The sequence below is a fragment of the Echinops telfairi genome, unplaced genomic scaffold, assembly GCF_000313985.2.
Source record: "Echinops telfairi isolate 266 unplaced genomic scaffold, ASM31398v2 ScPeMD7_1713;HRSCAF=2227, whole genome shotgun sequence".
Taxonomy (NCBI): domain Eukaryota; kingdom Metazoa; phylum Chordata; class Mammalia; order Afrosoricida; family Tenrecidae; genus Echinops; species Echinops telfairi.
The window spans coordinates 16,657,198-16,676,469 of record NW_022105611.1 but is presented as its reverse complement, the minus strand read 5'-3'; the positions used below and the strand labels follow the sequence as shown (position 1 = coordinate 16,676,469).

General features: G+C 57.7%; 1 protein-coding gene across 1 annotated transcript in view; it reads left to right on the top strand.

Moving 5' to 3' along the window:
- The window catches only part of MYO7A (myosin VIIA), a 90,749-nt gene that overhangs the window by 41,707 nt on the left and 29,770 nt on the right, over positions 1-19,272 (top strand). The window contains exons 16-29 of the mRNA XM_045293068.1: positions 2,951-3,088; positions 5,181-5,339; positions 5,676-5,768; positions 8,081-8,175; positions 8,275-8,359; positions 8,773-8,991; positions 9,395-9,502; positions 11,034-11,243; positions 11,615-11,818; positions 11,999-12,175; positions 12,438-12,527; positions 13,714-13,841; positions 18,044-18,170; positions 19,188-19,272. The exon at positions 19,188-19,272 is cut by the window's right edge and continues 24 nt beyond it. Of these exons, the coding sequence (XP_045149003.1) occupies positions 2,951-3,088; positions 5,181-5,339; positions 5,676-5,768; positions 8,081-8,175; positions 8,275-8,359; positions 8,773-8,991; positions 9,395-9,502; positions 11,034-11,243; positions 11,615-11,818; positions 11,999-12,175; positions 12,438-12,527; positions 13,714-13,841; positions 18,044-18,170; positions 19,188-19,272 (1,918 nt within the window). The remainder of the gene's footprint in view (positions 1-2,950; positions 3,089-5,180; positions 5,340-5,675; positions 5,769-8,080; positions 8,176-8,274; positions 8,360-8,772; positions 8,992-9,394; positions 9,503-11,033; positions 11,244-11,614; positions 11,819-11,998; positions 12,176-12,437; positions 12,528-13,713; positions 13,842-18,043; positions 18,171-19,187) is intronic.

Below are 19,272 nucleotides of genomic sequence, written 5' to 3'. Positions count from 1 at the left end.
CTGTTGGATCACCATTCCGGGACCCCGGGGCATAGTGGTTGCTTGTTGGGCTGCCCACTGCGCAAGGTCAGCAGTTCAAAATTGCCAGCTGCTCTGTGGGAGACAAGGAGGCTTTTCCTCCCATAGCAAGTTACAGACTCGGACCCCACAGAGGCAGGTCCAGCCTGCCCTACGGGGTTGCTCTGGGTTGACATTGGCTCGATGGCTGAGTCTTTGGTTTGGTTTTGCTTTAGTCAATGGCCAATGATGGCGTGCTCCTGGCATCCGTAAGGTTTTCATCCTGGCATCCGTAAGGTTTTCATCCTGACAACAATTGGGAGGCGGTGGCTCATCCTCTTGCACACGGGCCCTGCACGTCGGAACCTTCTCAATGGCCCTTCAACATCAGTGACTAAATGTTGACATGGGCTTGTCCGTCTTTTGAGTATCTTCTTTGGTGAACTAACTGTTTATGCCCAGCCCATTTTTGGATTGGGTGGTTTGACTTTCTGTTGACAAGTGAATCTGCACATATTTTTGATTGCCAATAGGCCTAGGCAGGGCTCTAGGGTCATAGTAATAAACGAAACCGAAAGGAAAAAGAGAACATTTCTCTGGATTCGTAGAACTCATTCTAGCAGAAGGGAGAAGTCGCTAATAAGCAAGTCAGTAAGTAAAATACAGTGTAGTATGGCAATTTGTAATATGTGAAACGGACAAGAAGCCTGGAGAGAGATGTCGGCAGGAGGGTGTCACGACTTTGAGCATCCAGGAGACGCTTTATGGGCGTGGTGCCAGGTTATTGATGACATGAGGAAGTGAGGGGCCAGCCAGGATCATTGTGGAGGAAATGCGTTCCACAGAAGACGCCAGAGCCGGAACGGAGCCTTGGTGGTGCTGTTGCGTAAGCCAGGTTAGCGGTTCAAATCCACCGACCCGTTCCTCAGAAGAAAGAAACTGTCTGTTCCACAGACAGTTCCTAGGAGGCTGTCTGCTCCCTTAAAGATGTGCAGCCTCCCTGGAAGCCCTGTGCTGGCTGCCATGACACGGAAGGGACTTGATGGCAGTGGGTGTGGGTTTTGTTTGTTTGCTCCCTGCTCTCCAGGCAGGGCGGGGGTGTGGAGGGGCTGGAAGAGAGGGAGCACGGTGGTAGGGAGAGCGAAGCCGGAAGGTCCAAGAGCCACTGGGCCAGATGCTGTGGGACCTTGCAGGTTCTGGCAAAGATCTTAGGCTTTCATGTTGAGTGAACTGGGAATCCACTAGGGAGCCGGCGGGACTTGGGTTTTAAAAGACATCCTCTGGTCTTCCAAGTGGGGGCAAGGGTCACCTCGTATGGCTGGGTCCAATTGGAAGGCAGCGCTGGGGGCCCGCAGGGGTGACGTCACGTGACCACAATGCAAATACTCCCTAGCTTCCCTTAGCAAAATCCGACAGTCGAATCCAGAGGAAATCTAACAGAAAGCAGGGTCAGCTCCGGAACTCCTGGCTCGGGCTGTCTCTTGGTGAATTTGGCCACATCTGCCGCACAGCACCGCCATTTCTTGTGGGTGGATCCCCTCTCCTTCCTGACATCCCTCCCCCCAACACCCCTCCCCCCTATGACTCTGCACCTCCACAGCTGATATTTTGGTGCCAAGAGATATCAGAACCAATGGTGAGGAGCTGATACCAAGGGCTCAAGTAGAAAGAAAATGTTTTGGAAATGATGATGGCAACATGTGTACAAAAGTGATTGATGCAATGGATGTATGGATTGTGATAAGGACTGTAAGTGCCCCCAATAAAATGATGTATTAAAATTTAAAAAAAAGAGAGAGTTACAGTCTCTGAAACCCACAGGGGCAGTTCTACTCTGCCATAGAGGGTCACTATGAGTCAGAATTGACTTTAAAAAAAAGAACCAATGGTAACTCTTAAGATAGAAGGTCAAGTTCACCAAGAAGCAATTATCCTCACCCAAGGAGAGGTGGCAGGAAGCGGTAGCATAAAACGCTGTTGGCTTCCCGGACCAGCTTCCTTGGAGACGTTTCACTTCCTGTTTGCTGGCTGGTTAAATCCTGATACAGCATGCCTCCCTACCTTATTTCACAATAGTCTGCAGGCCAGGGAAGGGCTCGCTGACTCCACAAAGCAGCTGGTAGAACCACAGACCACCATAGGGCCTTGGTGCCACATGGGGGGGTGGTGTGGGGTGTGTGTGTGTGTGGTGGGGGTGGGGTAGGGCAGCCAGCTCAATGCCTTCTTAGGAGGATTATCCAGGTCTGCCCTGCCCCCAGCTGGGTGTGTGTGTGTGTGGTGGGTGTGGGGTAGGGCAGCCAGCTCAATGCCTTCTTAGGAGGATTATCCAGGTCTGCCCTGCCCCCAGCCTGCTAAGGAGCTGCTAATCCCACACAGAGAGGAGAGGTCATGGCATCCGCACCCCTCCTCCCAGGCGGGGTTCCTTCCCTGGGGGCTGTTTACCGAGTCCTGCCCGTAGTGGAATGGCTTCGTTCCCGGTTAGGAAGCATCACTCGGTCCTGCTCAGTGACCTGTCCCTGTGCACACGGCTGGGGGCTGGTCGGGTCAGGATATGCCCGTAGGCTTGCTTGTCTCACCCCATCTCTGTCCAACCCCAGCGCCTGAAGGGGCTGAGAACGAACGCTGTGCCCAGTTGAGGTCCTGCCGTGCACCCAGGGCCGCCTGCCCTTGCTCCTAGCTCACTTCCTCCCCACGGGACAGGATGCCCTTGGAGCTCCTGGGAAGGTCCCTGAGGCTGGGGGGGCAGGTGGGGGCGGGGCGGGTGGAGGCGCGGGGCGGAGGTCCTAGCCCTCGCCCGGATCCGGGGGGTCACAGGAAAATTGTCAAGCGATCAGGCTGATCCTGACCCCACTGACCTCTTCACCGGCTCCTCTCGGGGCAGCAGCAGGGAGGAGTGGAGGGCGGCAGGCCAGCCCCTCCCATCGCTGTCCTCGTCTGTCCGTCTGTCCCGCAGGGCGCAGAGACCAGGAAGCGTTCGCCTACACTCAGCAGCCAGTTCAAGCGGTCGCTGGAGCTGCTCATGCGCACGCTGGGCGCCTGCCAGCCCTTCTTCGTGCGCTGCATCAAGCCCAACGAGTTCAAGAAGCCCATGGTGAGCCAGTGGACGTCTGTGCAGGCCCATGGGCCTGGGCTCTGCTGGGGGTGGGGGTGGGGGTGGGGTCTGAGTGCCCAGGGACTTCTTCCTCTTTGGGGAATAGCAGGGCCACCTGAGGGATTCCTAAAAAGGAGGTGGAGAGTTGACTGAAAAGATCCTGGAGGCTGATTGATGTGGGGCCCAGGTTCAAGTCCTGGCTTGACCACTTCTGAGCCGAGAAACTGCACCCTAGCCAATTCATCCTGGCCAGGGCTGGCGAGTCACAATCCCCTGCCATCGGTCACCTGGGCAGTGATGCCCGCAGAGGGCTTGGCCCCTAGCGAGGGCTCAGGGCTCAGTACAATGCTGGGACCCCTTCCTTGACAGCCCCCTACTTCTTCTGCCCCGCTCACCCCCCAACCCTTCTCTTTGAAGCCCCCCACTGCTATGCCCTCTGGCTGGTCTGGGCTCTTGTCACGTTGATCAGGATCTTCCTGTGTGCCTGGCACTGGCTAGCCGGCCCCTCCTGGTTGTTGAGTGCCACTCAGTCAATTCCAACTCACAGCAAGCCCGTGTGCTGTCCCAGAGGATTTCCATGGCTCTGATGTGCTGTGGGTCTTTCTCTCAAGGACTTTAGGGCATCGAACCCTCAGTTTGTCCGTGAACAGCCAGCTGAACCGAACTGCTGCGCCCACCATCAGGGCCCCCTAGCCAGTCTCCCCAAGTTCCCGCTGACTTTCGCAACAGCCTGGAGATGGGGGAGGGGCTGCCCCTGACCCTGGAGATCCAGGATGAGGTGGGGTCAAGGGTGCAGGGCTCAGCGAGGGAAGGGGGCTTGAGCCTGGCTTTGTGAGTAGTGCTGCCCTCCAGTTCCTCCTACTCCCCCTCACCCCCCCTCCCACCACATCTCCCGGCAGGTGTTGTTTATGGGCAGGGCGGCCCCCATGGGGAAGCTGGGGCCCCAGCTCTGGGTCTGGGGAAGGAAGGAAGGAAGGAAGGACAGGAAGGCTGGGGGCCAGGCCCTAGCTGGAGAAAGTGGCCGGGAAAGAGAGGAAACAGGCGGGGGACGCTGGCCGTCTATACACAACACCCACCAGCCGCCCTCTGCGGGAAAACGTTCCCCAAGAACGGGCAAGCCCCGGCCCACGGACTGTGCATGGGGCCTGCAGGACACTAGGATCACAGAGGGTCAGCACGCTTCCTCTTGGGAGGGAGGGCCGGCCAGGGCAGCTGAGGACCGGTTCCCTGCCTCTGAGATGCCTGGCCTTGGAGCTCCCCTCCCAGCCCAGACCTCAGCATCCGTGGGCTAGGCCTTGGCAGCAGCTTCCTCCTCACTACTTTCTTGCTCCCCAATCTCCCTTCTCACCCCCAGCCACCCTTCCCCCTGTAACCCCACACACACACACACACCAACCCCCTTGGACGCATCCATACTCCCTGCCCCAGACCTTTTCCTGGCTCCCATCTCAATCTGGAGGGCATCCGAGGCCCTCTGCTCCACCTCCCCTTTCCCCTTTAGCCCCTGGGGACAGTCCTGCCCATTCCCAGCACAAAAGATAACTTTTAAATAAGTCCTTCCTTCTTAAGACATTTTTATTATCAACAGCTAGAAAGTTATCCCAATAACTACATATCGGCAATGTCTCCAATGTGAAGGACACCCCCCCTCACCCGGGGTCTACAACTCCCACCCCCGCATAGTCATAGGCATCGCTGCAGCCTGGGTTAGCCTCCTCAGCCCCCTTACAGTCCCTAAGAAATGTGCACCTTCAGGATTCCACACCTGTGTCCCTGCCCTTCCCAAGTGCCCTTTCTTGCCAGGACTCAGGGCATCAGACCACCTCCTCCACTCTCTGTAAGCAAAGCACGGAGCCTCCCCTACTCGGGGTCCCCATGCCATGCTGCTGTGAAGGTTTCTACTCTGCAGGCAGCCCACACTGTAGGCTGGCCTCCCCAGGAGCCCCGCACTGCAGGGCTGGCCTCCCCAGGAGCCCACACTCCAGGGCTGGCCTCCCCAGGAGCCTGCACTCCAGGCTGGCCTCCCCAGGAACCCTGCACTTCAGGGCTGGCCTCCCCAGGAGCCCGCAGCCCTGACGCTCTGTGCCCGCAGCTGTTCGACCGGCACCTGTGTGTGCGCCAGCTGCGGTACTCGGGGATGATGGAGACCATCCGGATCCGCCGAGCCGGCTACCCCATCCGCTACAGCTTTGTGGAGTTCGTGGAGCGGTACCGCGTGCTGCTGCCCGGGGTGAAGCCGGCCTACAAGCAGGTACCAGGCTGGGTGCACAGATGGTGGGGAGAGGAGGAGCCTGGAGCCTGGCACGCCATCAGGTGGGGCAGACTGGGGTTCAGGCCGTGGAAAGCGTCAGAGGGCTCGGATCAGCAGGTCTGGCTGGCTTGCAGTTCACCTTTGCTGTGGACTAGGCCAGGCTAAAGCTGCCATTGGGCATGGACTGCTAGGATTAGAAGGGGATTTGGGGGTCAGTGGGTTCAGAGAGCGACAGGGCCTGGCTGGGGTCACACAGCCAGTCAGAACCCTGCATCCCAGCCGCAGAGTGGGACTCCACACTCAGGTGGCTCCCATTCCCTATGTTCCCCCGACCAGGAGGACCTCCGGGGGACATGCCAGCGCATGGCTGAGGCCGTGCTGGGCACCCACGATGACTGGCAGATCGGTAAAACCAAGATCTTCCTGAAGGTGAGCCCAGCCTCAGTGTGCAGTTGGTGTGTGTGTGGGGGGGGGGGGGGTAGGGCTGGGGCTGGATGTGAGCTTCCCGTCTATCCATCTGTGTGGTCATCCGTCTGTCTGTCCACCAGTCCATCTCTGTCCAGCATGGGGGGGATCCCCTGGGTGGACATTAGGCAGTCGTGGCACCAGGTGGGCTCAGGACTGGGCCTTTGAGGCCCTTCATGCCCTACCGGCTGTGGCTGGGGAGCTGGAGAAGGTGGGAGAGGCCTGTCTGGTTAACTCCCAGCCACCCAGTTGATTCTGGCTCATAGCAAAGCCACGGGTCAGAGCTGCACTGCTTCCTGGGGTTTCTGAGGCAGACAGCTTCATCTCTGCCCTGAGGAGGGGCTAGTGGTTCTGAACAGCCGACAGTGTGGTTAGCAACCCAAGTGCTTACCCACTACACCACCAGGGCCTGCTGGGTAGGGGAAGGGATGCTAGTACTTGGGATCATCTGTGATGTGCAGAGGCTTTGGCCCAGGACACCCCCCACCCCCACCCCCCTGCAGACCACCGACCATGGGTTACAAAGCCAAAGGCTGGAGCAGGGATGCTTGCTTTCAAATCTCAATCTGCTTATTGTCTTCCCTGAGACTCTGGGCAAGTAACTGGCCCTTGCTGAGCTAGATGGTTCCTGCCAATAAAACAGGCTGTTGGGGAGCTCTTGTTTCGCCTTTAACGTTTCTCCCACGCAGGGTTCATCTGGGGTATGTGCTGTAGCAGCTGGGCTCTGCCCTCTGCCTCCATACCACTCCCCCTGCCCCCGGCTCCCACAGCTGCTGGGCAGGAAGTAAGGGTTGGGAGCCGAGTAGCTAGGGACAGGGCACAGGAAGCTGGTCTATGGGGAAGAGGTGGCCTTCAAGCAGAAGTTACTGGGAGTTGGTGGTGGTGGGCACCAACAAGGTCCCTGCAGCAAGGGCTATATGAGCCCCCGAGCACTTGTGACTTTCTCATTTCTGGTGCACTAGATTTCTAGCTGTCCTGGGTGACAGGGCAGGGCGCCTTACTCTGGGCTGGGGCTCGGGGACTATGTGGCCGAGCATTGCTGTGGAGGAAGGGAAGAGCCAGCCGTTGGCTAAAGGGAGCCCCTGGGACTAGCCTAATTTCTCCCTGGCCAAGGGAGCCTTGGGCCAGTCCCTTAGCCTCCCGGAGCCTACACACCAGAACCAGAGGCCAGTCCCCAGCTCACTATTGTCACCCGGAAGCACCTGTGTCCCAGCCCCAGTGGGTGCTTTTCATCCCAGTGCTCATTCAACCCTCACAACAGCCCCGGGAGGAAGGGAGCAAAGGGAGCTGCCCAAGAGCACACGGCCGGAAGTGGAGAGCACAGACCTCCCAGTCGGGCTGGTTGATGCTCGGGACCGTGTGGTTTAATCCAAGCCTGCAGCATCCCAAGGGCCAGAGAGCTCCCAGCATTGACACCATCCTCATCCTCACCCCTCTGGGCTCTTCAGAAATGGGTTTGGATTTTGACAGTCCTGACATCCAGTTCCCATCTGTTCACTTACTAGAGATTGTCTGGGCGGAGTAGCTTCTGGGGGCCAGGCTCTGTCTGGAAGTGAGACCCTCATTGACGTGTGTGTCGCCCCACCCCCCATGACACTCCAACCTCTTTAAGGAGAGGGGGCCATCGTGGGACCAATCACAGCACCTCACTCTGTGCTGGCACATAGAGATGTTTGATTGATGTGTACTGAGTGAATCAATGATGCTTTATCCAACTGGAATGCGGGTTGGGGCTCAGAGAGGAGGAGAAGGCTGGAGAAGTCGTTAGGACTTGACCCCAAGTGGCCTTGAATGCCAGCATGAGCAACCAGGCGTGAGCCCAGGGACAGTGGGTAGAACCAAAGGTATTTAAGATTTGTGTTTTAGGAAGGTTACTTGGGAGGGAAGGCCAGGAGGGGAGCGATGGAAGCCAAGGCCATGCAGGGGAGGATGGCGGCTCGGCCCCTAAGAGCCAACACCACTGGGACACCTGGAAGCGCAGGGCCACGGGTGGAGACGGCACTGGACACGCAGCTCGTGTGTGCGCACAGTGGACTCCCCGGCTCCATCCAGCGGGACTGGGCAGCTCCTCTGTGTGTCCTACCTCGGCTCTGGGAAGTAGCCTGGGCTTCAGGAGGCCCCCCTCTTGGGGCCAGAGCGTGGCTGGGAACCTGTAGGGGCATGGCTGAGCCCAAGGCCTAGGATCCCAGGGAAGGAAGAGAGGGCCCTGGGGCTGAGCTGGTGGCCTGGGCTGTGAAGTTGTTCACGGCCCACTGCTTAGGGGCTCTGTCCTCCAGGATCACCACGACATGCTGCTGGAGGTAGAACGTGACAAAGCCATCACCGACAGGGTCATCCTCCTGCAGAAGGTCATCCGAGGCTTCAAAGACAGGTGTGAGCCCCCGGCCAGCTCTGCTCAGTCCCAGTCTCCTGAGTCCAGACCCCTCTCTGTCCATCGCCAATCCCACCCCACGTCTGGCTGCCGTTTCAGGTCCAACTTCCTCAAGCTGAAGAACGCTGCCACCCTGATCCAGAGGCACTGGCGGGGCCACAACTGCCGAAGGAACTACGGGCTGGTGAGCCTTGTGGGGGCCTTTGAACCCAGCCCCGTTCCCATGGCAACCCGAGCCTCCTGCCACTGCCCTGGCCAGCCTCTCCTGCCCCTTCGGTCCAAAGTCTGGGACTAGTCCTTGTGGCTCAAATGCCTGTTGCTTTCCTCCTGGAATGTGGGGGTAGGGGTGGGGGTGTTATGGCCACACTGGGGCCTACCCCTGTCTGTGGAGTAACAGTGTGGGCTGGAGCCTGGACTTCGGGTTGGAAAAGGGGGCTGGGAGGAGACTGTTGTTGCGGCTCCTAGTCTGAAGGGGAGAGAGAGGGTCCCTGTGGGTTACCCCCTGCTGGAGACAAGGCAGGCTGTGTCTTCAGGGGGTGCGGGGACCCTCTGGGAAGGGTGCAGTGGACTCTGAGCATTGCATGGCTGTCTTTGCAGATGCGGCTGGGCTTCCTGCGGCTGCAGGCCCTGCACCGCTCCCGGAAGCTGCACCAGCACTACCGCCTGGCCCGCGGGCGCATCATCCAGTTCCAGGCCCGCTGCCGTGCCTACCTGGTGCGCAAGGCCTTCCGCCACCGCCTCTGGGCCGTGCTCACCGTGCAGGCCTATGCTCGCGGCATGATCGCCCGCCGGCTGCACCGGCGCCTCCGGGGCGAGGTGAGGGCCCTTGGGTGGGGGTGGGGGGCTCTCACAGAGGGGCTGCATCCTCATGGGGCACTGCTCCACCCCTGCTTGTTGGCTAAGGAAGCAGAGATCCAGATGGGCAGGAGTTTGCCCCATGCCTTCTGCAAAGACCCCACCCCTCCATCCCCATCCTTCCAGCCAAGCCCCAGGCCCCCTTGTGAACCGCAGGCAAACCTGAAGTGGCTTTGGGGATCAATGGTGCTGCCGCCACCCACCCACCCCTCTGCCCCAGCCACTGCTTCAATTTCCCTGCCTGTTACATTGTTTGGCAACATTACACCCAGTCCCAGGACAGTCCAGGTTGGGGCAGAGGTCAGCTGGGGGTAGCAGGGGTAGGTTACAAAAACAGTTATGCCCTGTGCCGCCCCTCCCTCAGTACCTGCGCCGTCTTGAGGCTGAGAAAATGCGTCTGGCCGAGGAGGAGAAGCTCAGGAAAGAGATGAGCGCCAAGAAAGCCAAAGAAGAGGCAGAACGCAAGCATCAGGTGAGCTGAGACAAGCCCCACCTTGGCCCGCTCTCCTTCCACGCCTGCAGAGGCTTTATTCCCCGATAGGCATTTCAGCCTGCAAGGGTCAGCCGGGCAGCCTTCCTTCACACCTTCAACGTGTGTTTCTGCCTTGTTTTCTTGCCTCACGCCTCACGCCCACGAACTCCCAGACTTGCCCACGATGCTACCGCGCACTCAGTGGTCTGCGGTCCAGTGTCCACATACCTCTGACACACACGGAGAAGCCCAGAAAATGCGTGCATCTCTCCTTACAACAGAGACGTTTGGTTTACTGTGGGGTTCTAGAACTGAACCAGCAACACCCCTGAGTGATGGCTGTGTGTCCATGCTGAGCTTTTCCCGGGTGCCTAGTCCTGCATCAGACGAAAGGACGGGGAAAATGTCTTTGGTCACTGGGACATGGCACCCAGCTTTAGAAGCCTGGGCCCGGGTGAGCGCTTCGAGGATGGGAGCGGCCAGCCCCATGGGGCTACAGAGCACATGAATAGTGACCAGTCCATATGGGAGAGTGCCGCCGTCGGCCCCAAACACACCCTACACTCTGAAGACGGAGCGCCACAAAGACCCCTGGTAGTGCAGTGGGCTAAGCATTAGGCTGCTAACTGCAAGGTAACCGCAAGCTGGTTCAAGCCCACCAGCTGCTCCGGAGGGAGCGGAGGAGGCTGCCCGCTCCCGTCAAGATGGAGACTCTCAGACACCTGAGCAAGCAGCTCTGCTTGATGCTGTGAGGTCTCTGTGAGTCCAAACCAACTGAATGGCCGTCGGTTTTTACAGCGCCAACAGAGAGAAATACAACCATAGCGCATTACTGATGTTTACAATTTGATCACACGCCAAAAGGATAGTATTTTAGGGGGAAAGCAGTATTAGTTAATAAGCAAAATAGATCAAAGTCATCTCTCCTGTCCCTCTTACTTTTTTGACCGGATGTTTGCACTTACGCTTCTATTGGACAGCGTTGGTCTAGAGCAGTGGTTCTCAACCTTCCTAATGCTGTGACCCTTTCATACAGTTCCTCATGTTGTGGTGACCCCAACCATAAAATTATTTTCATTGCTACTTCATAACTGTCATTTTGCTACTGTTATGAATCGGGCGACCCCTGTGAAAGGGTCTTTCAACCCCCAAAGGGGTTCAGACCCACAGGTTGAGAACTGCTGGTATACAGCCTTGAACTTCTGGCTGTGGGGCTCTGGGTTGGCATGGATCTCTCCAGATTGAGGGGGCCAAATATCAGTCGGGAAGGCTTTCTGGAAGAGTGGTTCCCACGGAAGCCCTGAAAGACAGGCAGGATTCCTGCCTGGGCTTGCCCTGAGCCTTCCCCGTGGTCCAGCGGTGCCGCGCCTCTGCCCACTGTGGACTGCCAGTGGAGCTGTGCTGGGCTGGTCCCCCACGGCCAGCAGGACCTGGGGGAAGAATGGGACTGAGCCCTGGCTGCTAGCTCCCTGAGCTCCCTGAGGCCAGGGTACTGGGTGCCGAACCCCTCTGCATCACTCCATCCACCCAGGAGCGCCTGGCCCAGCTGGCTCGTGAGGACGCAGAGCGGGAGCTGAAGGAGAAGGCAAAGGCGCGGAGGAAGAAGGAGCTCCTGGAGCAGATGGAGAGGGCCCGCCACGAGCCCATCAATCACTCGGACATGGTGGACAGGATGTTCGGCTTCCTGGGCACTTCTGGTGGCCTGCCAGGCCAGGAGGGCCAGGCACCAAGTGGCTTTGAGGTACCAGGCTGGGAACGGGTTCCAGAGGGCCCCCACCGCCATCCATCCTCCCTTTTCTTATTTCCCTTTGCATTGGCGTTAACTAGCCCCCTCTGAGCAGAAGGGGGCAGTGGCGAGCTGGGTCAGAGCCCTGCCCTTGTGATGGGGCCAGTCACTGCCCCTCTCCAAGACCATCCCCAAACGGTGATTCTGTCCTTCATGGGGGGCCCACCAATTCGCAGAGAGAAATAGTCCTGCACCTGGGAAGGGAGACGACGAGTTGGAGGGCCACAGCCCAGCGCCCCCAGCTCCCCGGGTCAGCCCAGGTCTACCCGGCTTGAGCGTTCAGGCCTGTCCGGTAGGGCCAGCCGCTTGTCCCTCGTCCCCGCCAGGACCTGGAGCGTGGGCGGAGGGAGATGGTGGAGGAGGACCTGGACGCAGCCCTGCCGCTGCCCGATGAGGACGAGGAGGACCTGTCCGAGTATAAATTCGCCAAGTTCGCAGCCACCTACTTCCAGGGCACGACCACACACACCTACACTCGGCGGCCGCTCAAACAGCCGCTGCTCTTCCACAGCGACGAGGGCGACCAGCTGGTGAGGCCCCTGCCCCGTGGGGTCACTGCCGGGGGGGCCCGTGGCCCCCCCTGTGGGTGCCAGGGTGGCCCGGCGGGCAGGGCCCGGGTCTGCGTGCAGTCTGCATGGTGTCCGCGGGCCCAAGCTCTGCGCGCATCGCAGGCTGGTGGGCGTTCTGAGCTGGTGACGCCCCGCCCCCAGGCGGCCCTGGCGGTCTGGATCACCATCCTCCGGTTTATGGGCGACCTCCCGGAGCCCAGGTACCACACGGCCATGAGTGACGGCAGCGAGAAGATCCCCGTGATGACCAAGATTTACGAGACCCTGGGCAAGAAAACATACAAGAGGGAGCTGCAGGCCCTTCAGGGCGAGGGCGAGGTGAGGGTCCGATGCCCCCACCCCCCAGGCGACGCCCCTCCCACCCCAGGATGAGCACGCTCCAGCCCACCTTCCCAGCCTCCCAGGAAGCGGAGGTCTCGAGATGGGAAACTAGGAGTGGGGGCCCCAGGCAAGGGGGCCCGCGTGGCCGGGGCCAGCGCCCACCTTGACTCGTTGGGAGGTGCTGGGTGGCAGCGTCCACCAGCATTAGGTGTTAGTGCTGGTCTCGTCCTTCCTCTGGCGGATCCCTGCTGGTCCTCAGGCCCCGCTCACCGAGGGACAGAAGAAGAGCAGTGTGAGGCACAAGCTGGTGCACTTGACGCTGAAGAAGAAGTCCAAGCTCACGGAGGAGGTGAGAGCTGGCTTCAGTGACCCCAGCGTCGGGAGCAGAAGGGTGGACTCCCAGCTGGCCAGGCCAGGACAGTGGGAGGGGGGCTGCTGGGTAAATGGGAGTGTGATGAGTTGGGGCTGGGGTCAGAGGTGGCTTTCCAGAGAAGTGGGGGGCTGGAGTGCCCGAATGGAAGGCAGGAAGGACCAGCTTACATTTGCTCTGAGGACCTTTAAGATGTGGAAAACTTTTCTATGGGATAAGAGTCCAGAGTCCACATCACTATCTGTCTGTTGGTTTTCCATTCATTCCGTCCGCCACCTAATCTTCTCCAGGGACTGCCCTGGGGCCAGGCTCAGGAGTGGCCAGGCCATCGTGAGCCAAGGCATTTCCAGCTTAGGGGCACCAGCTGCCATAGACCCCTAACACAGGCCCCTCTGCCTGAAATACCTCCTCCCTCTTCCCTTCCTGGGGTCACCTTCTCCAGGAAGCCTCCCCTGACCTCTCGGCAGGATTTGGGGCTTCCCCTCTGGTTTCCAAGGCCTGCTTGGCCTCTGCCCTGGTTCTTATCTCCATTTGAGGCCCACATCTAGTCCACGTGGCCTCAGATTTGAGTCACAGCACTTGGTACCTGAGAAACCCAGGGGTGAGAATGCCCAGTCCAGGGGCCCCAGGATGAGGGCAAGAGACGATGGTGGTGAGTGGCCATGTGACACTCGCCCGCTGCTCACTCATTGTCTTCTGGGCAGAGTGAAGGGCTGGTGCTGTGGGCAGTGAAGGGCAGGAACAGAGACACTCCAGTAAGAACTGGGTGTGAGCCCTTCCTCTCCGGGCCCGGGCATGGGGCAATGATAACCAGGGTGGTGGTGTCTAGGTGGCTAGGATCCAGGGGTCAGAAGTCGCATGCATGTGTCCACTGCGGTTATGGGCTCCACTTGGAGTCAGCGGGTCCCCTCCAAGAATGAAAAGACTTCCCCGGGGGAAGGGATGCAGAGGGAGTGTCCAAGAGGTTTCAGAGGAGGGGAACCCCCAGAACAGGGTGGCCACAGGCCAGTGCTCCTGGGCTATGTGAGGCTCCTACTGACCCAGCTTCTATCCCGCACAGGGTGTGGGCAGTGAGAGGGCTGGGGCTCATTGCTGGGGTTGGTCTCAGGGGGAGCAAGCAAAATCCCCTGCCCTGGCCAAGCCTGTGCCCTCCCCTCTGACCCAGGTCACCAAAAGGCTGCATGACGGCGAGTCCATGGTGCGGGGCAACAGCATGCTTGAGGACCGGCCCACGTCCAACCTAGAGAAGCTGCACTTCGTCATTGGCAATGGCATCCTCCGGCCCACTCTCCGGTCAGTGCCTTTGGGGGGGGGGGGGGTCGTGCAGGGAGGGCACCGGCAGGCTGGGGTGGCCACATCTCCGGCCACATTTTGTGGCCCAGCTATGTCTCTATCACCTTAGCAACAGAGGAAGCCAGACAGGGCTTCCCGCTAATTACAAGAGCCCCTCCACCTCTCTAAGCCTCGGAGAGCAGAGGTAATGGCAGTACCGGTCTCACAGAGTTTGTGTGCAGAAAAAGCCACGTGTAATGTTGAGCACAGGGCCTGGCACCTAGTAGGACTCAATAAACAGGAGCTGTGACGCTCACCATCCGATGTGTGATTTCCGCTTCAACTGGCTCACCGGCAGTGCTGCCAACGCAGGCCTGGGAATCCTGGGAACGTCTCCTTCCCCTCTCAGGTCCCTGGGGTGTTGGGAGGAGATGGGGCCATCAGAGGTCACCAGAAGCCGGTTGGGACATAGAGAGGGAGATGAATTGGATGTGTGTAAGAGAAGACCCTCAGGTGCACATGGTAGGTGGGTCTGGAGGGAATAGGTGGGTCCCAGGAACTTGTGCATTTGGGATGGGAGGACAACAGAATGGGGGCCGGGGCTGGGGGTGGGGGGTGGGGGCGAATGGCCCTAGTGGTCCTGCATCCTTGCAGAGGCAAGCGGGAGGGCTGCATGGCTGGGCTCTAATGCTGGGGGTGGGGGGTGGGGGTGGAGGAAGCTGGAGGCCAGAGCAGGGAAGAGACTGGCCCAGGGCCATGTAGCCCTCGGACCCCAGGCCAGCATCTGTCACAGAAGAGATGGTTATGCGACCCCGCACCTCTTTATCAGGATTTGCCCCAGTCATCTCAGGAGTAGACCGACTACAGCTGTCCCGTCTGGAGACCACAGTGCCAGGTTGGGTGGGACTGAGAGGCAGGGCTCTGGTTCCAGCCTGCCGGTGATTCTGACTTGCTGAGGGCAGTGACTAGCCCTCCCCTTTTCTCAACCCCCCTCTCTCTACCTCTCAAGTGGGCAGGGTCAGTGGGTCCCAGCTGTCACCGATGATATTTTCACTGGTCTGTGGCAAGATGGGAAACATAAAGATGCTTCTAAAGCGACATTAGTTCTATATAAAGGACAGCTCTTCACTCCGAGATGCCACCCTCCCCACGCTCTGGAGAGAAAAGTGTGTTTGCTTTAAGAAATGACCGTGGCATCCATGCATAGGGAAGAGAGAGATTAATGTTCTCTTTAAAAATCATTTTATTGGGGGCTCTTATAGCTCTTATAACAATCCATACATCTATTGTGTCCAGCATGTTTGTGTATATGTTGCCATCATCGTTTCCAAAACATTTTCTTTCTACTTGAGCCCTTGGTATCAGCTTCTCTTTTGTCCCTCCCTCCCCCACCCAAGAGATTAAGCATTCTTATTTGTCTTGAGAAAAAGTTGGCAACCTCCAGAACTTGTTCTGAAATTGTGCTGGCCCATGGGATCCTACCACCCATGAGCCATTGAATGTCCTGGGATCAAGTCCTGTCTTCCTGTCCCGCTGGGGAGGAAAAGGAGTGGCGCGTGCCCCCTGGTGGCCGCCTCCTTCTCACAGGTCCTGCCCTTGGCCCTGCTAAGAAGGCTGCTTGGCTTCCAGAGCGCCCAATTTGTAGAAGGGCAGACTCAGTCCCAACAACAGTGGCCGCTTGCTTCTGTGGAAGGTTTCCTGAGCTAGACACTGGGCCAGCTGCGTTAGCAGGCTCATCACACTGGGTGGGGGTGAGAGCAGAGCAAAGCAATGATTTAAAATCCCTAAAAGTCACTGTACCAAAACCAACTCGTTGACATTCCAGCATTACAGGAAGTAGCATGTGGGTGAGAACCAGTGGTGCTCGAGGGAGGAATTCAAGCTGCCCTGAACGTATTAGCGAACACCAAGGCTCCAGGAATTGATGGAATAACACTGGAAATGTTTCAACAGACAGAGGAAGCACTCACTTGTCTACACCAGGAAGTGGGGAAGACAGCTATTTGGCCAACTGACTGTACGAGAGCCATATTTGTACCCACCCCAAAGAAAGGACACCCACTAGAAATCTGAAACTATAGAACAGTAGCCCTAAGATCACACTCAAGTAAAATTTTGCTGTGGACCATCCAACCATGGATGTAGCCGTACATCAACAGGGAGCCACCAGAGGTTCACGCTGGATTCGGAAGACCGTGGAACAAGTCGAATAGCATTGCTGAAGTCAGATGGATCCTGACTGAAAGCAGAGAATGCCAGAAAATGTTTGCTTGTATTTTTTAAAACTTTGCCAAGGCATTTGACTGGGTGGATCTTAATAAACTGTGGATGGCCTTGAGAAGAATGGGAATCCCAGGACACTTCGTTGTGCTCATTCAGAACTTGTACCTGGATCAATAGTCTGCTGTGTGAGCAGAATCAGGAAATACTGCAGGGTTTACCATCAGGAAACCCTGTGTCAGGGATGTGTCTTTTCACCAGACTCATTCAGTCTGTGTGCTGAGCAAATCATCAGAAAAGCTGAATTACGTGAAGAAGAATGTAGCATTAGAATTGGAGGAAGGCTTCTTAACAACCTGTGATACGCATGCAGACGACACAACTTTAGCTGCTGAAAGCGAGGAGGACTGGAAGCACTGGCTGATGAAGATCAAGGATTGCAAGTTCAGTGTGGATGACAACTCAACGTAAAGATGACTAAAATCCTCACAACTGGACCAGTACGTAACATCATGATAAATGGTGTTGAAGTTGTCAAGGATTTTGTCTTGCTTGCACCCACAATCAATGCTCACCGAAGCAGCAGTCAAGACATCAAATGGGGTGTTGCATTGGGTCAATCTGCTGCACGAGACCTCTTTAGAGTATTGAAAAACAAGGGTGTGACTTTGAGGACTCCGGTGCCCCTGACCCAAGTCATGGTGTTGGATGTTGAATAAGGAAGGCTGAAGAAGAATCAACGCATTTAAATCGTGGTGCTGGAGAATACTGAAAATACCACCTACCGCGAATAAGACCAACCGATCTGCCGTGGGAAAAGCACAGCCGGAGTGCTCCTTAGAGGCAAGGACGGCAAAGCTTCCTCTTACGTACTGTGGACATGCTGTCAGGAGAGACCAGTCCCTGGAGGAGGACATCATGCTTGGTCAAGTGGCGGGACAGCAAGAAAGAGGAAAAGGCCCTCACGCGATGGATGGACCCCGTGGCTGCCACGGTGCTCTTAGCTGTCAGAGCAATTGTGAGGACGGTGCAGGACCGGTGCTCTTAGCTGTCAGAGCAATTGTGAGGACGGTGCAGGACCGGTGCTCTTAGCTGTCAGAGCAATTGTGAGGACGGTGCAGGACCGTGCAGTGATTCCTCTGTTGTGCATAAGGTTGCAATGGGTCAGAACCAACTTGATGGCACCTAAAAGACACACACGCACATGCGTGCGCACACACCCACACACGTTAGAGCCCTGGTGGCATAGTGTTTACAAGTTGGACTATTTGCTGCGAGGTCAGCAATTCGAAACCACCAGCTGCTTGGAGGGAGAAAGACCAGGCTTTCTACTCTTGTAAAGACTGACAGTCTTGGAAACCCACAGGGGTAGTTCTACCTTGTCCCATAAGGTCACGATGAGTCAGGATTGACTCCATGTCAATGAGTTTGATTTTTGGAAAAATCAGGAGGAAGATTTGTCTTCATTGTTTCAATCTGGTTATAAGAGTTGTACATGGCCACTTAAAGAGTCTAGCATTACAGAACTCTATCAATCATTTTCTACCCTGTGGACTCCCCAAATGTATGCCCTATATCTGCGTGACCAACAGCCATTAGTAGAACTTGGACTTGCTGCCATGACTGTGGGCAGGGGCTCGAGAAAGGACTAGCCCACCCTGGTCCCCGGCTGGTTAGGATGATCTGGGGTCTGCCATCAGCCTCATCAGTTGGTGTCTTGTGGCTTCCGTATCGGGAGCACAGGCGCTCAGGACTCACAGCTCTCTGGTACATGGACAGCATGGAGTTGGAAATGTGCTTCATGCTGGGTGACCTGTCTCTAATCTTAGCCAGACCCACTTCAGTGACCTCAGGCCCCGGGCTCAGCCTCTCCTACCCAGGCCCAACCCTTCTTCCTCTTGGGCCATCATGGGCAATTGGAGAGGACAGTGGTATAGGTCCCACCTGCTGCTAGGTGGGTAGGACTCTGAAGCAGGCCTTCCCCCTCTTCCCCGGCTGCCCAGGGACGAGATCTACTGCCAGATCAGCAAGCAGCTCACCCACAACCCCTCCAAGAGCAGTTACGCCCGGGGCTGGATCCTCGTGTCCCTCTGCGTGGGCTGCTTCGCCCCCTCAGAGAAGTTTGTTAAGGTAGGAGAGGGGCTTAGCCCATGGGGTACTGGCAGGGGGGCGGGGGAGCTGGCCCTGTCCTGGTCCTGTGCGGGGAAAGCAGGAGGGAGGAAGAAGCTCGCCCTTGAGTCAGAAGGCAGAAGGGTCTTCTAACAAGGGCCCTAAGCCACCCCTCTTGGGCCACATCACCTCCTGAAATGCCACCTTCTCCCGACATCCCCTCCTCCCCAGCACCACTGCTTCTCTCTGGTCTCAAAACCCCAGCCCAACACCGCAGAGTGGATACTGACTCACAGGGACCCTGCGGAGGGTTTCTAAGGTTGTGGAAATCTTTACAGGGACAGACAGCCTCATCTTTGTCTCTTAGAGTGGCTGGTGGGTTTGAACCCCCAGCCTTATGGTTAGTTGTCCAGTGCTTACCCAACGCTGTCACCAGGGCTCCTTGTTATTGAGACTAATAACTACGGCCCCCTCTTATTTATGGGGAAGCCGAGTTAGGCAGTGCTGTCTCCTGGGCTGACTATAGACATGTCTCGAGGGCCACACTTAGTTCAGCTCAGCCCCACACTCTCCACGGCTCCTCCTCGGTATCAGGTCCTGGGTTCTGGGGACAGAGGTACAGCCAGTCAGAGAGGACCACCCAAAAGGTGAGAGCTGTGAAGAGGGAAGCTCCTGCCCAGAGGGACATCAAGGAAGGCTTCCTGGAGGGGGTGGTGAGGTAGCAGCTGGGTTCTGAAGGAAGAGGAGCCAGGGGTGGGAGGTTGAGGGGGGTAGGGAGTGTGGTGGTGGGTGATGCAGGGGAGGCAGAGTGCGTTTCTAAGATGGACAGGACCAGGATGTGGTGCCCTTGCTGCCAGGGACTGTGCCCAACACATGTGGACTTGGTTCTGGGGGCACAGGGACCCAGGAGGGACGTAGGCAGACAGGCCTGCCTGTGAGAGCAGAGAGCCCAGGGACCCAGGGAGGGTGCAGTTGGGGCTGGCAGGGGTGGGGAGGTGGGGGTGGGGGGTGCCAGTCCACTTGGCCCTCTGTTGACAGTACTTGCGAAACTTCATCCATGGGGGACCCCCTGGCTACGCCCCCTACTGCGAAGAGCGGCTGCGCAGAACCTTTGTGAACGGGA